This window comes from Meleagris gallopavo, chromosome 20, assembly GCF_905368555.1.
Source record: "Meleagris gallopavo chromosome 20, MGAL_WU_HG_1.1, whole genome shotgun sequence".
Taxonomy (NCBI): domain Eukaryota; kingdom Metazoa; phylum Chordata; class Aves; order Galliformes; family Phasianidae; genus Meleagris; species Meleagris gallopavo.
This window is the reverse complement of record NC_139423.1, coordinates 7,155,195-7,175,164: the sequence shown is the minus strand read 5'-3', so window position 1 is coordinate 7,175,164 and position 19,970 is coordinate 7,155,195. Positions and strand designations below refer to the sequence as shown.

Below are 19,970 nucleotides of genomic sequence, written 5' to 3'. Positions count from 1 at the left end.
GTCAGTGATAAAAGTCCCCTTCAAAATTGTGCAACTGTTTGGCTGAGCACCTGTTTATCTATCAATTAGAGAGGGAGCTGCCCACCAAAGGGTCTGAGGCAACTGAAAAAAGAGATGTGTGAGCCAATATCAGCTTCAAAGAAGTCATTCTGGTGTCAGAAATGAATTATCAGCTGAATTACTCAGCTGTCAAGATAAAAGTAAACTAATTGGCCAGTATTGCCAAACTAGACTGAGAGGGAACAGAGTCACAAATCAAATAAATGGGTGCTGGATGCATGCACTTATTTTCTGCTTCCATTCTTTCACCTTTGTCAGAACCAGAGGGGCTGGGCTCACAGAAAACATCAATATAACCCATGCTGCCTTTAGCAGGGGTAAGGCATGTCCAACAAAGCTCAGCCCAGCTCTGCACTCACAGACCTTGGGCCATCCTTCCAGCTCAACAAAGGCTGTTGAGCCACAGGTGCTTTTCTGCTTGATGAAAAAAAAAAAAAAAAAAAGCTGCAAGTCCAACACGGATGGATGTCAGCCTTTGGCTGCTTCATGTACTGCCAATTGCTCTTTCAAAACCAAAAAGAGCAGCAAGAACGACTTTTCCTCTCCAGCTCAGGCTGCAGAGAGGACAGGCAGCTCAGAGATCAGTTTAAAGCAGAAAGGCAGTGAATCACCCCGAAGTTGGTGTCCTTTGGCTCAGGCCCCAGTAACCCCCAGTCCCTTACGAGATGGGGAACTGTCGGTTCCACCTGTGCCCAGGGTGTGAGCTGAACTGAGATCCCTCAGCTGTTACCAAACAGCTGGCAGATAGCTACAGGCTTTCAGACTGTTTGCAAACTGAAAATTTCCTTCCGTGTCAGCTGTAAAACTGTGGGCGAGATGTTGGCTTACTCCTTTTTTCCCCCCCTCTTTCCTCCTCTCCTGCTCTCAGCAGCCACTAGTTATGGCACGAAAAACAAAAAACAAAAAAACCCCAAACCTACATTTTGCTCATTTTCAGTATCTATGGTAACAGAACAGAGTTGGCCAAAGCAATTATCCTGCCTCTGGCTGTTGAGATGTTTAAAGGCTGTTATAAAAATGAGAAGTTGTGGGAATACAGTGAGTGCGATCGCAGTAACATTTGCATTTAATTGCTGAGGCACACTTTGCCTGCACTTTCAAATGAAAACCATTAAGTGCACAAATGCAGGCTCCCTTTAAAGGACTGATGGAAGAGAAGACAGGCTTCAGCTCCTCATCCACTGCTTTCATCTTACTGTGAACTCTAAACCAGTCCCACCCAGTTACAGCCTCCACAGTCTCAGTTCATTAATTCTGTTTATGGTCTAGCACCACAGTATGCATTCTTAGAGAACATTCTGTGCCTCTGTCCATCACACCAACTTTGCCTCACCACATATTACCTTCCTGGAAGTATTCTGTTATTACATATTTTAAAACTGGATCTATCCTCTGATTCTTCTTACTCCTCAAGCCCATGCTGAGCACTAATAAGAAGGCAGCTACAAGCATTTGCAGGTTGAAGATTCCTTCATTCAGCTTCACCAGCAGAGAAAGCATCTCCTGTAGCTGTACACTCTGACTAACTGATGTGGCAAGAAAGTTGACAAAGTACTTTTTTGACAAAGCCAAAAGAAGCTGCCAAAGCTATTTTGAGGGCTCCACACCCTGTGGACAATGACACAGCTTCAGCTTCTGGCCTGCTTGGCTGTCATGGCTGAGCTGATTTGCTCTGCCTGCATTCTCCAAAAACACCACAGTGCCAGCAACACTGCCTGGATCCTCCCAAACAGATTCAACAGATGTGAAGAAATGCTTCCTCACCTGGTTTACCTTATCTTCATTGGGATCTGTTACACGGTCTATTCCATATTCTAGGACATCCAGCATGCCGGGCTGTTATGAACAGGAAACATCAAAACTTTGCCACTCATTTGTTTCAAAGTCTGCTGGACATACTAACACGAGAGGAGATTCCCAAAGCCTGAGGGCTGTCACTCATTGCTCTCCACTGTGACCTCACCCAGTGCACGAGATGAATGCTTTTGACTGGAGGGCAGGGAGCACAGCTCAGCACAGCCCACAGTCAGGCTGTGAGCAGCACAGCTTGGCCTGGCATTGCCATGCATGACACCCTCCCTGGGAACGCACCCCTCTCCGCATGGGTGCTGCAGCTGAACCTCCCTCCCCCGCAGCTTTGGAAACCATCTCAGTGAAGGTGGTGTGGATGCAGGGCTTTGTTTTGCACCCCAGTCTGGTTGCGGTTGGGAGAGCTGTGGGATGTTCCCTCTGTCTGTACGTACAACATCCCTTCAAGCCTCTTTTCCAGGACTGTCACCGAGTCCATTGATTCTCCAACCCCGTGGCCACTTTTCACCCTTCTCAAGTGCCCACAGCTGATCCCCAGTAGGGCAGGGACTTATCCCAGCGGCTCTAAGGAAGGGCCCTGCTAAGACACAAAAGCCACACACTATCATCTGCAACTTACAGGAGTTCTGTTCACAAGCCAGTAGGCTCTCTCCTGGCAATCCAGAGCGTACCTGTCCGCCTTCTTCCGCTCCTTTCCTGCCCTGCAAAGCCAAGAACAGGATTTCACTCTACAGGAAGAAATCATGATTTCTTCTTCAAAAACCAGTAGGATGACAAAGGGGACACATCCCCAGCCTCCCCGCCCCATTGGGTTCCAGTCTGCCTGCCCAATGCTCTCATGCAGGCTCCTGACCACATCTTATCCCAGCTAATTCTGGGCTGCAGATCACACAGTTCACATGGTCACATGTGACTGCTGCTACTCCTCCCTGCTTTTAGCTTTTGAGAAATCATCTTCTTCCTGAGCTCAGCTGGGAGCAGACACATCCTCTTTTGAGTAGACGGACAGCCCTTTCAGAGAGTCTCATGGTAACAACCCACTACTTGCAGTCAGTCTTGCTGCCTGGTGTAATTTTTCTCCCAGACATGTCCTGGGTACACATCAGCTCTGAGCATGGACACAGGAGCATTCCCAACAGGCCATCTGCTGTGGCCATAAGCAGTGGCTTAGTGGGTGCTGGCTGCCTGCACCACCATCTGCAGCATCCTTAAACAGCCCAGAAGCATTTAATCTGCTTCTTCAGATACTGCCTCAGTACCCATCTTTAAAACTGCATTTGGTACCTCTAATCCTGAGTCTGACCTCAATTTACAAGAACAACAGTCTTGTGCTTAATGAGACAGTTATCAGATGAGCTGTATTCTGACAACTTGGCTACCATCCCAGTGAGGACCGAAATGGCTGTTGAACAGTAGAGGTGGTGCTTGTTGAAACGGAAGGTGAAAAAAAGTAGAAGGAATCCAGAGAAGTAGGAACTATCTTATCTTCAAAGGAGTAACCCCATCCCAATTCACTGATTTTCATGGGAATTTAAGGGATTCAGCTCCCCACATCAAGCCATTTGTCTGGGTACCTAAGAAAGCACTTCAGTTTTCTCCAGAAGTCTCTGCTGGGAACACTTACCACTTCTTGATTCAGGACTAAAGTTCTGCTGTGAGACTTGGGTAAACAATAATCAAACCAGACCAGTAACATCTCCTAAGTCCAGCGGGCTGACCCATAATGACACAGGGCCATCTCTGATGCCTGAGCTAAAAGAAGCTATAGCTCATGAGTGCTTGCATGCTGCAGCATCAGACCTCAGCTTCTGCAGGGAAACTTCAGTCTCATCAGGTGCAAAACCTAAGCCTCCTGTAGCAAAAGCCACTCACAAAGAGGCATGCCCTTGAGTTACCCACCCCCACCCTTGCTCTCACTCTGACAAACCACTGTTTCACATTACTGGTGGTCAAAGGACAGGCAGGGAGAGAAATACAGATGCAGAAGGAGAGAGTGAGACTTTGCAAGCCGATGTCCACTCATTTGAAAACAGTTGCAATCCTTCACATGTGAAGTGCGAACTGAACAAAGTTCCCACGTTAAATGGAAAAACCTGCAACCTGATATGAAAGGCAGGTTTGTCTCACAATTTCAAGGGGTACTTGCAAGTTATTTTAAAACTGCAGCTTATGCTTTAAACTGTAATTTAACTGTGTAGCAGGACAGTGAAGCTCTGCTTTCTCATACCCACCCCTCTGATGCAAATAACAGAACGCAAGTCAACTCACTTATACTGCTCTTTGGCCTGCATAACAACAAAATCCCACTTGTAGTTTATTTTTTTATTGAGCATGTTGTAATGTTCCTGGAATAAAAATAAAAAAAGCAGTTAGTGTGAATATTCTGGACAAGGCACTCCCATGCTAGGGTTTTCTTGACTCTCCATAGCTCAGCTAGGCCAGGCTGCTAACTGAGCCAAGAAATCTGGATTGTTCTGAATGTAATTATATGAATTGCAACAGTTTAAAAATACCACAGCAAGGAGAGCAATTACTCCTGCTAAAATTATCATTGACTTCAGAGTATTTTTCTGCACCAGCCAATTTTTCACTTCCACAGTTTTGGCTTTTGATACCACTGGAGTAACACCTCATTGAAAAGAGGTGACTTTTTGCTACGCTTCATTCATAGCAACAGAGGGCTTAAGCTCTAGCAAATAAGGAGTTTGGCATGGAACAAGTACAGAACCTCCTCACCTTTTCATATTCTTCTAAAATCCCTTTCCTCTTAATGTTCTTCTTTGCTAGGTAAATTGCTGTGGAGAGAGAAACAAATAAGCAGTCAGTTGTACTTAGGCAAACAACTCCAAGAATAGTTAATAAATTGCCTACACTGCAAATACAGGAATCTTCATGACAGTATCCTTCTGAGCACGAGCTCCAGGCTCACAAAAGCTCACTGAAGAGAAACAAACTTTGTGTTTTGCCATCAGTGCCACACAAACCATTGTATGGTGGGAGCAGCCATGCACAACTGGTGCTGTATGCCTTCCACCAGCAGCTGCTCCTCCTTTGGGAACTCGGCCAGGATTTCATGGGCCAAAGTATGTTGAGCCAAATCTTTAAGATATTGAGGTTGTTAGAGCTCGTCCTCCACGTTTTCCAAAAGCAGGCCAATGTTCTGTTTCAACTTCTATTAAAAACATTCCAGTGTAGAATGTGCTCTTTTTCAGATCTACAGCATAATGTAGATAAAAACCACAGAGGACAACCTTGGTATAAACAAACCCATCTGCGAACTGCACAGCCTAAAGGAGAAATTAAGCTGATCAGCCCAAGTTTCATGACCAGCCCTATGATAAAAGACATTACAATGACAGCAAGAGTGAAGGGAAGAGGTGTTAAGAGGTATTGGCAGTCAGTGTGCATTATGTAAAGAAAGAATCATCTCTGAATGCAGGGTTTGATCCAAACCTACAGAAGACAGTTTTGGGCTCAGATCCAGGAATATACTTAACTTCTCAGGGAAACCTAACCTTGTGTTTAAAGTCTTCCCAACCCAGCAGAGTATTTTAGACACTTTCCAGTCCTATGTCTCTGGTTGGAACGTAAGAGGAGGATAAGCCCTTACATCAAAGGCACACGAGGTGCATACATCCGGAGCATTCCCTCAGTTCAGCATTACCCACAGTCATTCACAAGATAATATGAACACAAGGGCTGGTCATACCATGCAGAAACGCAGCAAGAAAAGATGAAGAGCAAGCACAATGCAGGACTGCCTACACAAACTTGTACCAGAATTACCTCTCCTAAATACAAAGCTATCACTTACCATAATCGGTGTCATCAGCAGGCCAGCTCTGTGCGGGCCAGAAATACGGGGTCTGCAGGAGAACAAGCCTTTTGTTAGTGCAGAGCAGCCGTGAACTCATGCCAAGTGGCACACAGCACTGCCCATACTGGAAGCAGAGAACAGCTTTTCTCTGCCATACCCAGAACCTCAGCTCCTTAGCTCAGCATGCACAGTGATGCAGGCCAGCTACAGCATGAGAATTTAAGTCATCAGACTGCAATTTCAAATCCACTTCTGCTCTACAATCAGTGTGTCCAACCTTTCCCTGCCGCATGAACATTTAGACTGAGATGCTGGAGCACGATTTGGCTCATTAGTACTCTCTCATACAAAGTACTAATCAGAGTATCCTAATTTGCCATTGCAGCAGAAACTCTCCAACTGAGAACCTTGAAAAAAAAAATCTCATTATCACTGTGGGTTTTTGTGTATCTGTTATTCATTCTCCCCAGATCATTCTACAATTAACCATGTATTCCATTCCATTTGCTATGATAAACCTGGAAGGAAACATATTTGGAAGAACTCACAGCTATTTTTAAGTTGAGCTGGAGCAGCAACTTTAAATTAAAGGGAGCATCATAGTTTGACTGTAATCTGTGCTCTGATACACAGAAATGACATCTGACTGGGTGAACCAGCATCAAGCTGCTCTGTGGATCCCTTTTCCTTCCCTACACCGGGTAATCAGCATGGCTGCACAGCAGGGACTCATGGCTCCAGCTCCTGGGGAATTGCCCTAGGTGCCTGTATTCAAAACTTGTGAACTCCCTCGTGGTGGCATTAGACGAAGTGCAACTCACTTGAAACCTGTACAGGCTGCCATCTGTCCTGAGGGTGAGATTCTTTGGCTCCTGAAGAGGGTAGATGTAGCCATATTTGACAAACAGGTCCCCCAGGTGCAATGCCTCTGAAAATAGGGAAGGTAGAAGTTTTGATTGATGGGAACACTGCACTGGAATTTAGAAGTGAGCTGTAACTCAGGAGAGAAGGATTCATCTAGGAAGATTTGTCTATGGAGATCTTAAAGTCTTACAACTCTAATCTGGAAAGGCATCATTACCTCACATTTCTACGCACCTTCATTAGTGATCTGTAAACGCTGGAGAATCCACTGAAATATATCATTACCTGCAAAGCAAAGAAAATACTGGGCACTTGAAACCAGAAGTGTACAATTTGTGGGCCAAAATGATAGCTTTCCACTCCTCACCCCAACACAGCCTGGGAGCTCAGCAACTGCAGATTCCTCCCTGCAAATGTTTCTCTTGCATGACACATTTGAGAGCACACAGATAAAATGCACAACCAGCATCTCGCTGGCCACGCTGTCACTCTGGCTTTCTTCTGACCAAGCAGGAACCAGTCTTTGGGAGTGGGAGCACAGGGCAGCAATGAGCTCAGCATGACACGCTACGAGTGTGCAGGAGACCCACATGGCCTAAGCAACATTTAAACCCTAATCATTGGCTTAGAAAGGACTTAAGTGATGCAACAGCTTACACCCCCAAGGAAGGGTAAGCATCCCTTGTTCTGTACTAGCTTGTCTTGGAAGTTTCACTGCATAGTATCTCCAGATTCATAGAGCATGGTTCTGTCTCAGTTTTAGTTAGAGACTAGTGACTAGTCTGCTCTGGTGCTTTATGGAATGTGACCTTCAGAGCAGAAGGGATGTCTGAGTCTCAGATCCAGGTTGCAGTGATAACAGGATATATCAAAGGCAAATGAGTTTTCTTCATTTGCAAACACTGCAGCTCTCCCAGTTCTTTTCTTGGGATGCGGTCAGTCATACCCAAAGTCAGCATAGATCTCCAGTGGTTTTATTTTCACGTCCTGGGAGGCAGATTACATGAATCTCCTTCTGTTTCAACAGGCCCAAGCAGAAATGCACTCAACCCCTGATCAGTTATTGGTCTCTTCTCCCCAAAGTCCCCTAGGATTGTAGATTGTGATGCTAACCTTTCTTGACATTGCAGTGATGACTTAACTTTCTAATAAGGGCTCAGAGCTCTTATCCTACTGCCTGCTTCCTGAAATAGATGAAATTAAAGGATTATCTCATCAATCATTTTTAGACAGTTCTCTCTGTATTATCTCCCACAGGTACACGTTTAGCATGGATGTTTCTCTGCCTTTTCTGATGTAAGCCATTTTACTGATACGGAATTTACCTAATTCACTTCCTGCAAGCAAACAGCAAAGTTCTCTACAGTGAATGTGTGTCCACAGATTGATTTGTTCTGTCTTCCACATTCCATCATTAAAAATTAATTAATTTCTCAAGCAATACCCAGAAACCAATCAGTATATATGCAGTTTTTGCAGCCCTAAATACATCACAGTTTAGAGAGTGATGACTGCCACGCAACTGTAACTCACATGCCCACCAGAAGTTGATGACAGTTTATGCAGGAGGAAACTCATAACAACTCTGGTTAAGGAACCAGAATAAAGCAGACAGCACGTGAAGACAACGAGCACCAACGGGCATCTTTCCTCCACATTATCTAGCCACAGACTTTTAGGAAGTGGTATTTTCTCTTGGGCAGATATCAGGAGAAGCACTTAGTATAGTTGGCACTATAGAAGCATCTACAGCAATGGGGCAACTTTCCTACAGCACTGCCTTAACATTCAATAAGAAGCAGCAGAGGCAAGGCCAGATCTTTTGCAGATGCAAAACAGTCCACCAAATTTCATTCATAGCAGCTTTGTAAGGCAGGAGCAGGATGTGCCATAACACACTGAGGTGCTCCTCAGAACAAGCTTCAGACATCTCCTTACACTGACTCCGACTGGAACTATGGGCAAATGGCTTAATCTGCATGCCTCTGCTTCTGTACTGAAGGAAAAAAAAAAAGGGAGGCAAGAAATATGCAGAGCCTGCAGGGCTCCACAAATACAGTCAGGATGAATTAATTTTTTGGGGCTAAACTTCTTCCTGAGTCACCCAGAGCAAGCTCACGGCTCTCAGCAGGAGTTTTGGTTCTGAATTTCAAAGTGCTGCAGAAAAAATGAAGCAGGAGAAAATGTACAAGTATGTGTGAATATTTATAGTAGAGGATCTCTCACAAGTGCTGCTGTAGAGGCTTGGATAACAGGCAAGCAGAGATACTGATAGTGCATTCTGCTGCCCTGGGCAAGGAGCAAGCAGTCATAAAGAAGGGCTGTGATAAGAGCTGCCTGTAATGCTAGATGTGACACATCACAGTCCAGCTATGTGTCTGCTTCTCCTCCAGCCTGCTTGAAGGAGGCAAAGCTGTCATTTAGAGGTAGAGAAGTGGGTTGAATATTTTGTTCTTTTCCTGCAGGTTGAAGAAAAACAATTACTATCAGAAAACGTTAAAAGGAAGACTAATCGTTTGTTGTCATTTCTGATGCATGATATGTCATTGTGATTCCACTCTGCCTCTTGTAATCACATTCTAATATTTATCCTTATTTATCATCCAGCAACACCAGGAATACAATGGGTCTGGAGCCCAGAGCACCTTTTCACTTCTACTCCAAGAAAAACCACAACAAGTTGAGTGACACTCACATGAGAGAGCTCTAAGTCCACGATTAGAAATCTTTGTCTCTTATTCCAAGAGCTAGGAATAAAATGAGACAAGTGAGAATGAGATAAAGGGGACAGGCATGCCCCAAAGGACATACAGCAAATGTTTATCAGGAGCATGGGTTCCATTGTAAAATAGCTTGGGTTGGAAGGGACCTCAAGGATCATCAAGTTCCAACTCCCCACCACAAGCAGGGTTGCCAATCACTGGATCGAGTACCAGGTTGGATATCCCAGGGCTCCATCCAACCTGGCCTTAAACACCTCCAGGGACGGGGCATCCACAACCTCTCCAGGAATCCATGCAGCAATAACCTGGGGATAGACAGGGGGTCTTCACACAGCCTTGCTCTGCTGAATTTGGCCACAGCTCTTCCCTTGGACAAGTTCTTACCTGCCACGGCATGTGGGATGTTTGTGATCATCACCCTCTGAGTCTGTGTCTTGATGCCCGTGTCTGGATTCTGCATCTCCATTATAAGTGCTTCAATCTGCAAAGCGTGGAAAGTTGCTTTTATTGTACAAATACCCCAGCTGTGCACAGACTCACAGATACTGTATCACTCACCAAGGGGAAAAAAAAGAAAGAAAGAAAAAAAAAAAGGCAGCATTTTGGCTGGTGACCAAACAGCAAAGGTTCTGTTTCTGGTCTGCAGATAATCAGACAGGACTTCAGGAGAGCAGCAGGAAAAGCACACTGCTTTGCTCCAGGACTGAGCAAGAAGCACAAACACCAGGGAGATGAGAAGGGCCCATCCTTTGAGAAAGCACAGCCACGTTGGAACCAAGTCTCTGAAGCAAGCAAAGGATCGATTACAACAGAGCCCAGCATTCACATGTTACACTTACATCCTTCTCTTACACTTGACTTCCTGATAACAGCATCCTAAAAGTGCAAGAATGTCCCAATATGCTCAGGATGGGTGGGCCTGGGACATGCTCACCTCCTCCTTCCATGTGATGCTCAGCTGAGGGCTATGAGAGCTCTGGCATCGTGAGAGATGCTCTGATGTTTGCTTCTGCTTCCAGAGATGTTAAGTCAGAACTGGTCCAACAAGACCAATTTAGTCTCTCTGCACATCCATTTCAGGAGAAGCTGTAGCCTTTTAACTAGGATTTGTGGATTTAACAAGTGTGACTTGATGACACTTATGCACAATGAAGGGCATTGTTTTCATAGGAACCACAGTGACTTTGGCCCTGAGCCTTGCCAAATTCAGTGAGGATTTAAGCCCATAGTGACAGGATGCAATCTAGGTTTAACAGTAAAAATGTATTTTCCGCTGTCCTTTAAGCCAATGTCAAATTAATACTAAAACAGAGAAATCTGGTAAAAATTCACACAAATACTTGTATATAAATACTTTAAGACAGCAAAACCAGACCCAAAACAATGGAACATGATTTTTTTTTTTTTCTTTTTTTTTTTTTGTCATATTTTAACTGAACCTTGGGCTGTGGCATCAGAGATGGGGCCAAAGGACACAAGAGTGCCCTTATCCAGCACTCTGCCCTCTGCAGCAACAGAGTGCAGCAACCTTCTCTGCCAGACTCAGTATTTCCTTACTCCAAGGGATATTGGGATGCAGATACAGTAGTGCCCATCACCACTGGACTGCTGCACTTGTTGCCTGCAGTACAGCACAGCATCCTCTGCCCCAGTCTGCATGGCAGGAGCACCTCAGGGCTGCCCTCCCCTCTCAGTGGGTTCCAGACAGGACTTTAGCAGCCAAGAATGTGGAACTGGCCTGGAAGCCCCCCCACACCTCCCAGCACAGCACGTTCTCTTTCACTAATGAGCAAAGAGCTCCTGACTGTTGTCGCATTCATTCTGTTTTGGGCTCCCTCTTATCGATGGAAAAATAACGTATACCAAAAAGAAAGAAGAGAGAGGAGTCAAGGAGCTGCTGCTGGGGGGTGCCTGCTGCTCTGGCTGCAAACCAGGCACTTTGCTGATCAATACTCTGCCTGCCTGTTCCTCTCCTCCCAAGGGAACACTCTGCTTTATGGCAGGTTGCTGGAGGCAGGAGATGCTCTCAGCACCAGCCAGCCAGCGGGAGGCCAAAAGGGCTGCTTAAAATACAGCAAGAACATTTGCTTGCTTTGCTAAGGGCTTTCACACATTTTGTCACACTTTCAGCCAGAGAAGCATTGTCTGGCTTTAATTTCGTACAGCTAGAAGCCACTTCCTGCCTTTGATGATGGGTGGAGATGTGCAGAGAGGTAAATATCAGCAGGAAAACTGCAACAGAGCCAGGCTATGGGGTGAGCTCACCTCTAGCACAGAGCCACGGAAAACTATGAACCCCACTGAGGTCTCCCATCAGATCAGCAGGAATCTCTGCACAGAAGTGACTTCAGCCCAAAAGCCACAAATACAACAGGAAAACTGTCTTCTAACTGCAAGTCAGAGGGACAGTTAAGTGACAAGCAAATCTCTTACATTCATGAACCATAAGAAAAAGGATCACTGTATTGTGGGGACACCGGCAGACAATCTGACTGCTGGAGCAACTCGATCCTGGTGAAGGCTTTCTCATGGGAAGGAGCAGTGGGGACAGGTGGCAGCTGGTGGCAGCTTGGTGAGCTGCCTGGGAACACTTCCCATGCCTGTTTCTCCTGGCTTTATCCTCTGGGCACCAACCAGGGTCAGGGTGTGCTGGGTCTGACACACAACAGCAAAACGCCAAAGGGAGGAGTTCAGCCCCCTCACAACAGGCACAGGCAGACGTCTCCATTCATGATGTCGCATTTTCCCAGCAGGCTCCAGCTTCGTGCAGTGCCCACTCCTGGTGCTATAGTTAAACATCTGCTGCCTTCTCCATCAGGAATGCTTGCGCAGTTACAGTCCCACTCACTGCCTAGTAAAGATCATCCCTCTCCATTCTGACTTCCCAGATAGCAGTGCAGTATTTCACTGCTACTCTGGGCTCAAAAGATTAACTCAACCAGTTTTCTAGGTCTGCAATTAACAGTTCTGCTTTGCACTTTCATAGATGATGAGGGGGAAAAAAAAAAAAAAAGAAAGACATGAGTCATTTGTTAACCAGCTAAAAATCCCTGCTTTTCCTTAACCAAGACAAAGGAGGAGGAAGATTTTCCCACCCCACCACAGCAAAGCAATCCAACATCAAAGAAGTAAATCCACAAATGGGGAAAAGGAGCTGCAGCTGTCTCTTGTGCCATTATGCATTATCTTTTCTCACTGGAGCACCATCTCCATTCCAAATTAAACCCACAAGGAAACAAAACCAAACCAAAAGACAGCCCTGCCTAGCTGCACATACAGCTTCTCACCAGGGATGCACACAGCATTTCACACTTCGTGCAGCACTTCACTCAAACAGCACTGGCATTTCCACTTCTAGATGGGAAGGGCCTTAACCCTCTGAGATGCTTTGGTGATGAACTTCTTGTACCTAGGGGAGAGCACAGGGAAGGAGGAAGGGAATCACCTGCCCTTAGCCAGCACAGCCCCTGCCTTTGCACTCAGGCTAACTCATCCATGGGACAAAACAAACGGCATCAGAGAAGCCAAGAGGCTGACAGCTCAGCTCTGGCAATGTTCTGAACCTCATTTAAATGGAGAGCAGGAGCCTACAGAGAAGCCCCTTCCAGCCACAACACAATTCCAGCACTGAGACATCTTTAAAAACATCTGGACAGACAAGAAGCAACTGAATAGTATAAGATGGGAGAATTCAAACCAAGATGGAGCTGGGCTGGGAAGCCCCAACAATGCCGTGGATCCGTTCCATCTCTGTCTGCCTGGACATCAAGGAGCTAAATAAGGAAGAGGCAGAGAAAAAGGCAAGCGGCATCCATCAGCCCAGCCTACGAGGCATGAGTCATGATGCAGCTCATGTAGCACAGCAGAGGAAAACACAGTGCCCACCAGGTGCTGGGAGCACAGCCCCATGCTGCTGCGTGCCTTGCTGCCTGCCACCCTGTGAGGCCAGATCCTCACTGCTGGGGTAGCAGACACTGTGAGCTTGCTCTGGTTCAGACCACCAAACATTCACAATATCTGAGCTGAAGCACATGTAGCTGAAACGTGCATTTTGGAGGCTTTTTTCCTGTCCTGACAGACTTTCTTGCCCATGTTCTTTCTACTAATGCAGTTTAGGAAAAAATGTAACAATCAACCTAATTTCCTGAAGAAAGCCCTTCTACTCCCTAAATCAGTCAGAAGCTGGAGAACCAGCACATGGAGACAAGTTGCAGCTGTGAGAGCACAGGACCAGCAGCTTCATGGCACTGCAGGAAACCATTCCGTGCTGCTGGCACAAACCCATGGCTACAGCAGACGTGTCAGCCCGTGGCAAAGCCTAAGCACAGACTTAAGCAATTAACAAAGCTTCTCTCTACGATTTTAGCTCCTCGAGGCTCTAAGCCTCCAAAGCGCTCACTGGATGAGTACCAAGCATCTTCAGCTCCCTCCCGGACAACAATGAAGGACTCGGTATTTCAGGGGATGTGACCAGCACCATGTACACGCTGCAGTGTACAGCTGAGGCTCTGTCCATGGCTTCCCCAAGGACTGAAAAAGCAGAGGAGGAAGGAAAGCAGAGAGAAGAGCTAAAGCCTGCTCGCGGACCATCCAGGGGTGTCCTTTCACAGTGCCACTCTCAAAGCACTGTAACTACTCAACCCTCCTGCTTCTTGCAGAGTGAATTGTGCGTGCTCCATAAACAGGGCTGTATTTTAAAAGATCTTCCCACCTGAGGAGCTCAGAGCACTTTGCAAAGACTGCTAACACCCACTGAGCAGCTGAAGCACAGCTGTGGGAAGCTGTTTTCTCAAAGCATGCAGCCTCTCCTCTACATCTCTGCATGAAATCCCACAAAGTATTACTTAGTGCAGAATGTGGCCCCATGTATCTCCTCCACAGGGTTTCCCTGCCAAGTGTAACTTGAAAGACATAAATGTGTAATTTCCGCTTCCTTCCTTGTGAAAAGCACTGCCAGGCTCACACCTGAGCACTGAATAGCCCATGATTTCCTCATTTGTATCCCTGGAACCTTTGTGTCTCTGCAGGTCATAGGCGTTGCAGGAGAGCTGACTCGAATAGCAACTGGCTGGCTGTGCATGTCACTGGAAATTCAGCTAATTCCACTCAGCAAGATAAGCCACAGGCAGGAGAGGTGGGTGGAAGAAAAGCTAGCTTAACACTCTGCTTTTAAAAATCTCTGCAGATATTGGTTGCACTAAAACCCAGTTACACTTTTGAATGAATGCTACAGGGAAGAAAAAAAAAAAAACCCAACACTGAATACTTTACAACATTACGCATCACATCCAAAAGCGTAGGCATGCATCTTCCCACTCTTTCAACTGTTTGTGGTCACAAATACGCTTGTCTCTGACAATGTGGAAGGAGGCAGGAAGCAAAAGCTGGCCATGACATACGCTCATAAAGCAGATAGCAGCTGAGCGGGTGGGAACGCAGCGGAGGATACAGCCCCGGCCACGGCACGGAGTTTTCCCCCAGGGAACGACTGGGTTGTAGAGATTTAGGGGAAAAGACAAGAGAGGGAAGAAAACCGCCCGAGTGATTCAGCTAAGCTAATAATAATAATAATATAAATAACTTTCGAATTACAGTTTTCTTTTCCCCCCGTGACTCCTGCACACGCTGCTCCTCAGCCACCAGCCGAAGCCCCGGTGCCGGGGGCTCCACGTGGCCACACGGCACAGCCCTGGGGACGAGGCTGTCCCCGGCGGGCAGCACACTGCCGGGGGGCTCTGGGGAGCAGCTCCCAGCAGGATGCTCGGACGGCTGATATGGACACGGGGTCTCCTACCCGGAGCGCCATCAGCCAGGGTGCGATCTGAGCCCCTGGTGCTGACGCCCAGAGCGGCGCTGCCTGTCACCCGGAGCTCCTCAGCCCTCACCTTTTTCAGGAAGGCCATCCGCGGGCGGTAGCGCTGCCCCTGGTCCAGCCGCGCGACGGTCATGGTGCTGCCGATGCGAAAGCGCGGCGAGCGAACGGGCAGAGCGGCGATTCCAGCAGCTCACCTGGCTGCAGCCCCCCACCACCGGCTCCCGTCCTCGCCGAGGGTGGCGCCGCCACTGTGCGCCGCAGCCAATCAGCACCCGCCGTTCCACGCTCATTTACATGCAGGCGCGGGGCGGCACGGCTCCCGCCTCGGGGCGCCACTGAGAGCCGGGCGGGGCTGAGAAAGCGGGGCCTGCGGGTGGGTGATAGCGCACATAGGAAGCTGTCCTCGTACAGCGTGCCGCTGGTGTTTGGGAGGGCAGCTGGCAGAGTCCCTCCAACACTGCTCTTGCCTGGGGAGAGTAGTCTTCCCAAAACGCTCCCAGCGTGCAGCTGGGTTAGTGTGATGGAGCAACGCGAGAGGCGGGCAGCACTGGGGCAGCTGCACCTGTAACTGCAACGCTGCTCCCCTGCCAGCCAGCAGGGCGGTTTTGGGAACTCAACGGATTTGTCATGTGGGGAAATGATGACTAACGGTGACCAGAGGAACACCACAGGATTACAGCGCGCTTCCTCACGATAGAGCTGCCTCATGCCAGTGGGTGGGGGAACAGAAACCTGACTGGCAGCACTAAAAACCAAGAGCTTCGTGTCTCTGATTTCTTCAGAGAGTGGTGGAATTTCCTCCTGCTGCCAAGGTTCGGCCAGACAACACAGCCAGGAGGAGAGATGGTCCTTACTCACCCGCCCAGCATGGTGGCCGGTGTTCTCACACATCCCACAGACACGCACAGAGATCATACAGGCACATTTATACCCCGCACATTCACACGCATTACAGCTGTTTTGAAGTCATGCATTGCAGCATCCACACATCCCATGCATGTGCTTTGCTGCTTCTTGAGGCACTGCCTTCCCCAGCACAGTGAGTGCTACTGCTCTGACATTGCAATCTGTGGCTCATGTGCTGGAGGAAAGCACGTTGGCTCTGAATACAGAGCCAAGTTCTTTTCCATTCATATAACACCCTGAGGGCACGGGCTGCTTTCCCAGTTGCTCTGCTGCCCTCAGGGAAGGGTTTTATCTTTATCTCTGCTCTTTCATACTATCTGAACAAGCCAGAGCTTTGGAAGGCCTTTCTTCTGTGTCTGCTTTCAGTCATTCCCATGTGAAATCCCCCTGTGAGTCACAGCAGCCGCTGAATCGCAGACACTTCTTACTTTCCAAAGGCTTTTCCACCATTTTCTGCTTTGTGCTCCTAGCTAGCATACTGACAATGAGTAACCTGTCATTCCGCTAATACCAAAGTTATTATATCCACCTCATGCTTCAAGGCATCAGCTGACTGCCAGAAGAAGAAGTTCTTCATGCATTTGCAGTGTCTTGTAGTTCCAGCGTTGCATTGCTGTTTGGTTTTTCAAAACAAGCTCAGATCCTGGTGGCCCTCTGATACTGCCAAGGTGACAAACTGTAGTAGCACAAACTGTTCTGTAGGCAAACAGCAGGAGAGAGGGAATTAAAAGTGGGGTGAGATGAGGAAAGGGAAATAACAGTAAAACATGCAAGCATTTTGAAGGTGTGAAGTAAGAGAAGTGATTCCATTTCTGAGAAAGACAGATAATGTAAGTAACTTTTGGACGTGATATCAGGGAAGAAGGCCCTGAAAAAGATGTAGTTCAGTGTCTTGGCTTTGTAAGCAAACTGGAAAAAATCACAGTAAATTGCAAAAGGTTTCTCTGAATGGCTGTTAGCATTGCCCCTACTGTGTTGTGGAAGAATCCAGAAGTTCTCCAGATGACACTGGAGGTGCAGACACTGGCCTAAAAACAGGATCAGACACCACCAACCACAAATGCCTCACACAGTTAGAGGAGCAAAAATGGGCATTTCACCCCACAATGCTCACTTTAAACGTCCCACTGAGCCATATAGGTGTCTCATTTTGGAGAGACACTTGAAAATGTGGTCTACAAATGAATTCAGAAAAACAAAATTTCCTTGCAGGAGAGCCAGGAGAAATAGCTTTGAAAGTGCTCAAGCTGTGGTGTGAGCTCTAACCTTGCTGAGCTCCAACACTCTTGGTAATTTTAAACCCTGCTGTTCCACCCTAGATAAGCCCCCTCATAGCTCAGGTTTGGATTTTTTTCAGTTTCTAGTCTTCTCTGAGAAGCTAAAATAAAACGTAAGAGCATTTCTCTGTGTATTATAAATCTGTTTCATGTCATTGTTATAAAAACGTCAAACATAAGCTCAACAGTGATACTATTTAGAAATGACGCAAACCACCAAAGAGAGATCAGAGATTTCACCTGCTGCCCAGGTGAATTACACCAGCAGCTAATGTGTTATGGCAGCTTTGCCATGTGAAGCACGAAGCACTTAAATCAGATTATACAAGTTCACAAAGGGCAGACAGTCCTGGGCTTCCAATGACAAAATCCTCACCTGTGGAGAGCAAACAGACTTTTTCCATCCCTGATACAATTTGGCAGACTTATAGGTGAATCTGTCAGTCAAAAAAGGTTGTGCAACAGGGCAGAGCAGAAGAGTGCCAGCAGAAGCCATGCACAATCCCTGTCTTCCTGCTTATTTCCAGCTCCCCCTGTTAAGTACTGATGTCCTTGTGAAGTCCCTTTCAGTAATGTTTGTTCTCACCAGACACTTTCACAGTGAAGTCAACAATTCTTGTTACTTTCTGTTGCAGAAAGCACTGCAAGTGGAATCCCCCCTTTTTTAAAGATCACATTTCCTAAGTGGTTGCCCCTTCTTCACACATCAGAAGTTGAATCATGCAACACAAAAGACGTGTGGTAACTACGTTTCTATCTGAGGAAACTGGGGACAGCGGTGAGGGGAAGGAAGGGGTAGGTAAATGAATCAATGAATCAACGTAAATGAATGGCACTGAGTGTCAGGCTCAGGCTGAATTTCAGTACGCAGTTCCTTCCAGGAAGATTTCAAAGTAGTTTATCAGAAAATAGTGTAAACTTGGCACAGATAGAGACATGACTTAATCTCAGGTCTCCCAGTAAGGCAACAGTGGAAGCACTATTTCCGGAGTCCACTGTCCCAGCTGGTAGAGCACAAGCACTGAAAACAAGAGGGATCCTTAATTGCCAAAAAGCAGTGGTGAGCAGGAACAGACAGCAAGCACTTGTCTCCCATCACTGCTGAACTTTCCAGGGAGTGGCAAAGAAGAAGGAAAAAAGGGAAACAGAGAAATACTCTATGCACCATGCCTCAGAGATGAAACCAGGCTGCTGCTGGGGAGAGAGAACACAGCTGGACTCACAGCTGAGGCAGTACTGAGGTAAATCCATCATCATTGGGGCAGGAATACCCTCCTCTCGATGCAGCATGCTGAGAGCCATGCGGCTTTGCCAAGGGAGGGGAATGGCACACCTAAGCAGCTTTGGAAAGCTTGGCAGCTGTTGGGGGTGAGGAGAGAAGAGGGGAGGATGCCAAGGATGACCCTGCACTTGGTGACTTGAATAGCCGGAAATACAAGTATCGGAAAATTGGGTGACAAATTTGAGACAGGGACCTGTACAGGGAGGGGCAGCAGGAAGCAGCTGATGAAAGAGTGAGAGCTACAGGGGCAGTGGAGGGAGGGGCTTGAGCAAAGTAACCGGGTAGGCAAGCGGATGGGGGAAAGTGAAGTGAAAGGAGGAAAATGAGGAAGAAAAAGGGCAAAACTAAGACTGCCAGGGAGAGCCAACAGGAGATGGAAGTAGCCTTGAAACAGAGTGCAGGTAGCCCTAGGAGACACTTCTCTGTCCTGAAGCAGCAAATACCTCTTGTGAGGGATATTCTGGATGAAGAAGGTGATATTACCATGGGGAGACATCAGTAAATAGCTTCTTTCTTCATTCTTTCCCTCATTGTTGTTGCAGCACGGGTTTTAGGTGCATTTCTTTGCTGGCCTGGAAGGCAAAGACTCATTACGATATCCATGCACAACTTCGACTGTCAGCTATCTTTGCTGCACAGCTTTGACTTTTAGCTTGTTTCTATGGCTAATTACATCTCTTTTTGTTATGCTTCCCTAGTGGGCATTAACTCGCTTCCAAAAAGAAGACGACCTGTATGGTCTCTATGCTTTGCCCTCAGCTTTAACTGTCTCCATCAGTGGGATGCAATAAACGTTCATTTTCCTTTAGTTCCACCTCACTGATAAGAACCATTAGAACTTAAATCCAAGAGGAATCACTTGCTCTGCCCACCCCACAAAGAGCAGCCAACTTTCAGGAAAACTTCAGTACAAAACACATCAGAACGCTGGATTTACTCATTTACTGTTGGTAAATAAACATCCTGCTTGCTTTTTATCACTGTGAGGCGTTGTGCTTTGTGGTTTGCTTAGTTTGTGCCACGGCGCAGTACTACTGGAAAGCTCTCAGAGCACCGAAGAGGAAATGCGTGCCAAACCGTTCTGAGCGTTTTCACAAAACCGTTTGCTTTTCGTACGGAGAACAAAAACCGCTGAGCTGGCAAAGCTCCATCCTGCTCTTCTGACCGAGGGCTGACCTCCCCCGGCCAGCTTCTCAGAACCGAGCCAGGCCGATGGTAAAGGTGCTGTTGCCCAACCCGGCCAGCCCAGGCCTCGTTTTCCCTCAGAGTCACTTCGTCCACACCAACGAAACCCGCCGCCGCCCTCCCGCCATTTCCTGTCAGGAGCCGCTGCCGCGCGGGTCTCCCGCCCAGAGCGGGCGCGACTCACTACCACGTGACACCGCTGTGCGCTCTGGAACCGTCACATGACGCCGGC

General features: G+C 47.3%; 1 protein-coding gene across 5 annotated transcripts in view; it reads right to left on the bottom strand.

The window, feature by feature from the left end:
- Positions 1–15,678, bottom strand: part of RGS9 (regulator of G protein signaling 9) — a 29,767-nt gene extending 14,089 nt beyond the window's left edge. The window contains exons 1-9 of one of the 5 annotated variants that reach the window (XM_085240157.1): positions 15,159–15,678; positions 9,658–9,754; positions 6,785–6,835; positions 6,508–6,614; positions 5,684–5,735; positions 4,606–4,664; positions 4,138–4,214; positions 2,489–2,570; positions 1,825–1,896 (exon numbers count right to left, since the gene is read on the bottom strand). In XM_085240157.1, the coding sequence (XP_085096283.1) occupies positions 1,825–1,896; positions 2,489–2,570; positions 4,138–4,214; positions 4,606–4,664; positions 5,684–5,735; positions 6,508–6,614; positions 6,785–6,835; positions 9,658–9,754; positions 15,159–15,221 (660 nt within the window). In that variant the 5' untranslated portion in view covers positions 15,222–15,678. The remainder of the gene's footprint in view (positions 1–1,824; positions 1,897–2,488; positions 2,571–4,137; positions 4,215–4,605; positions 4,665–5,683; positions 5,736–6,507; positions 6,615–6,784; positions 6,836–9,657; positions 9,755–15,158) is intronic. The other 4 variants (XM_085240153.1, XM_085240154.1, XM_085240155.1 and 1 more) reach the window with 4 other exon arrangements.
- Positions 15,679–19,970: the final 4,292 nt, after the last annotated feature.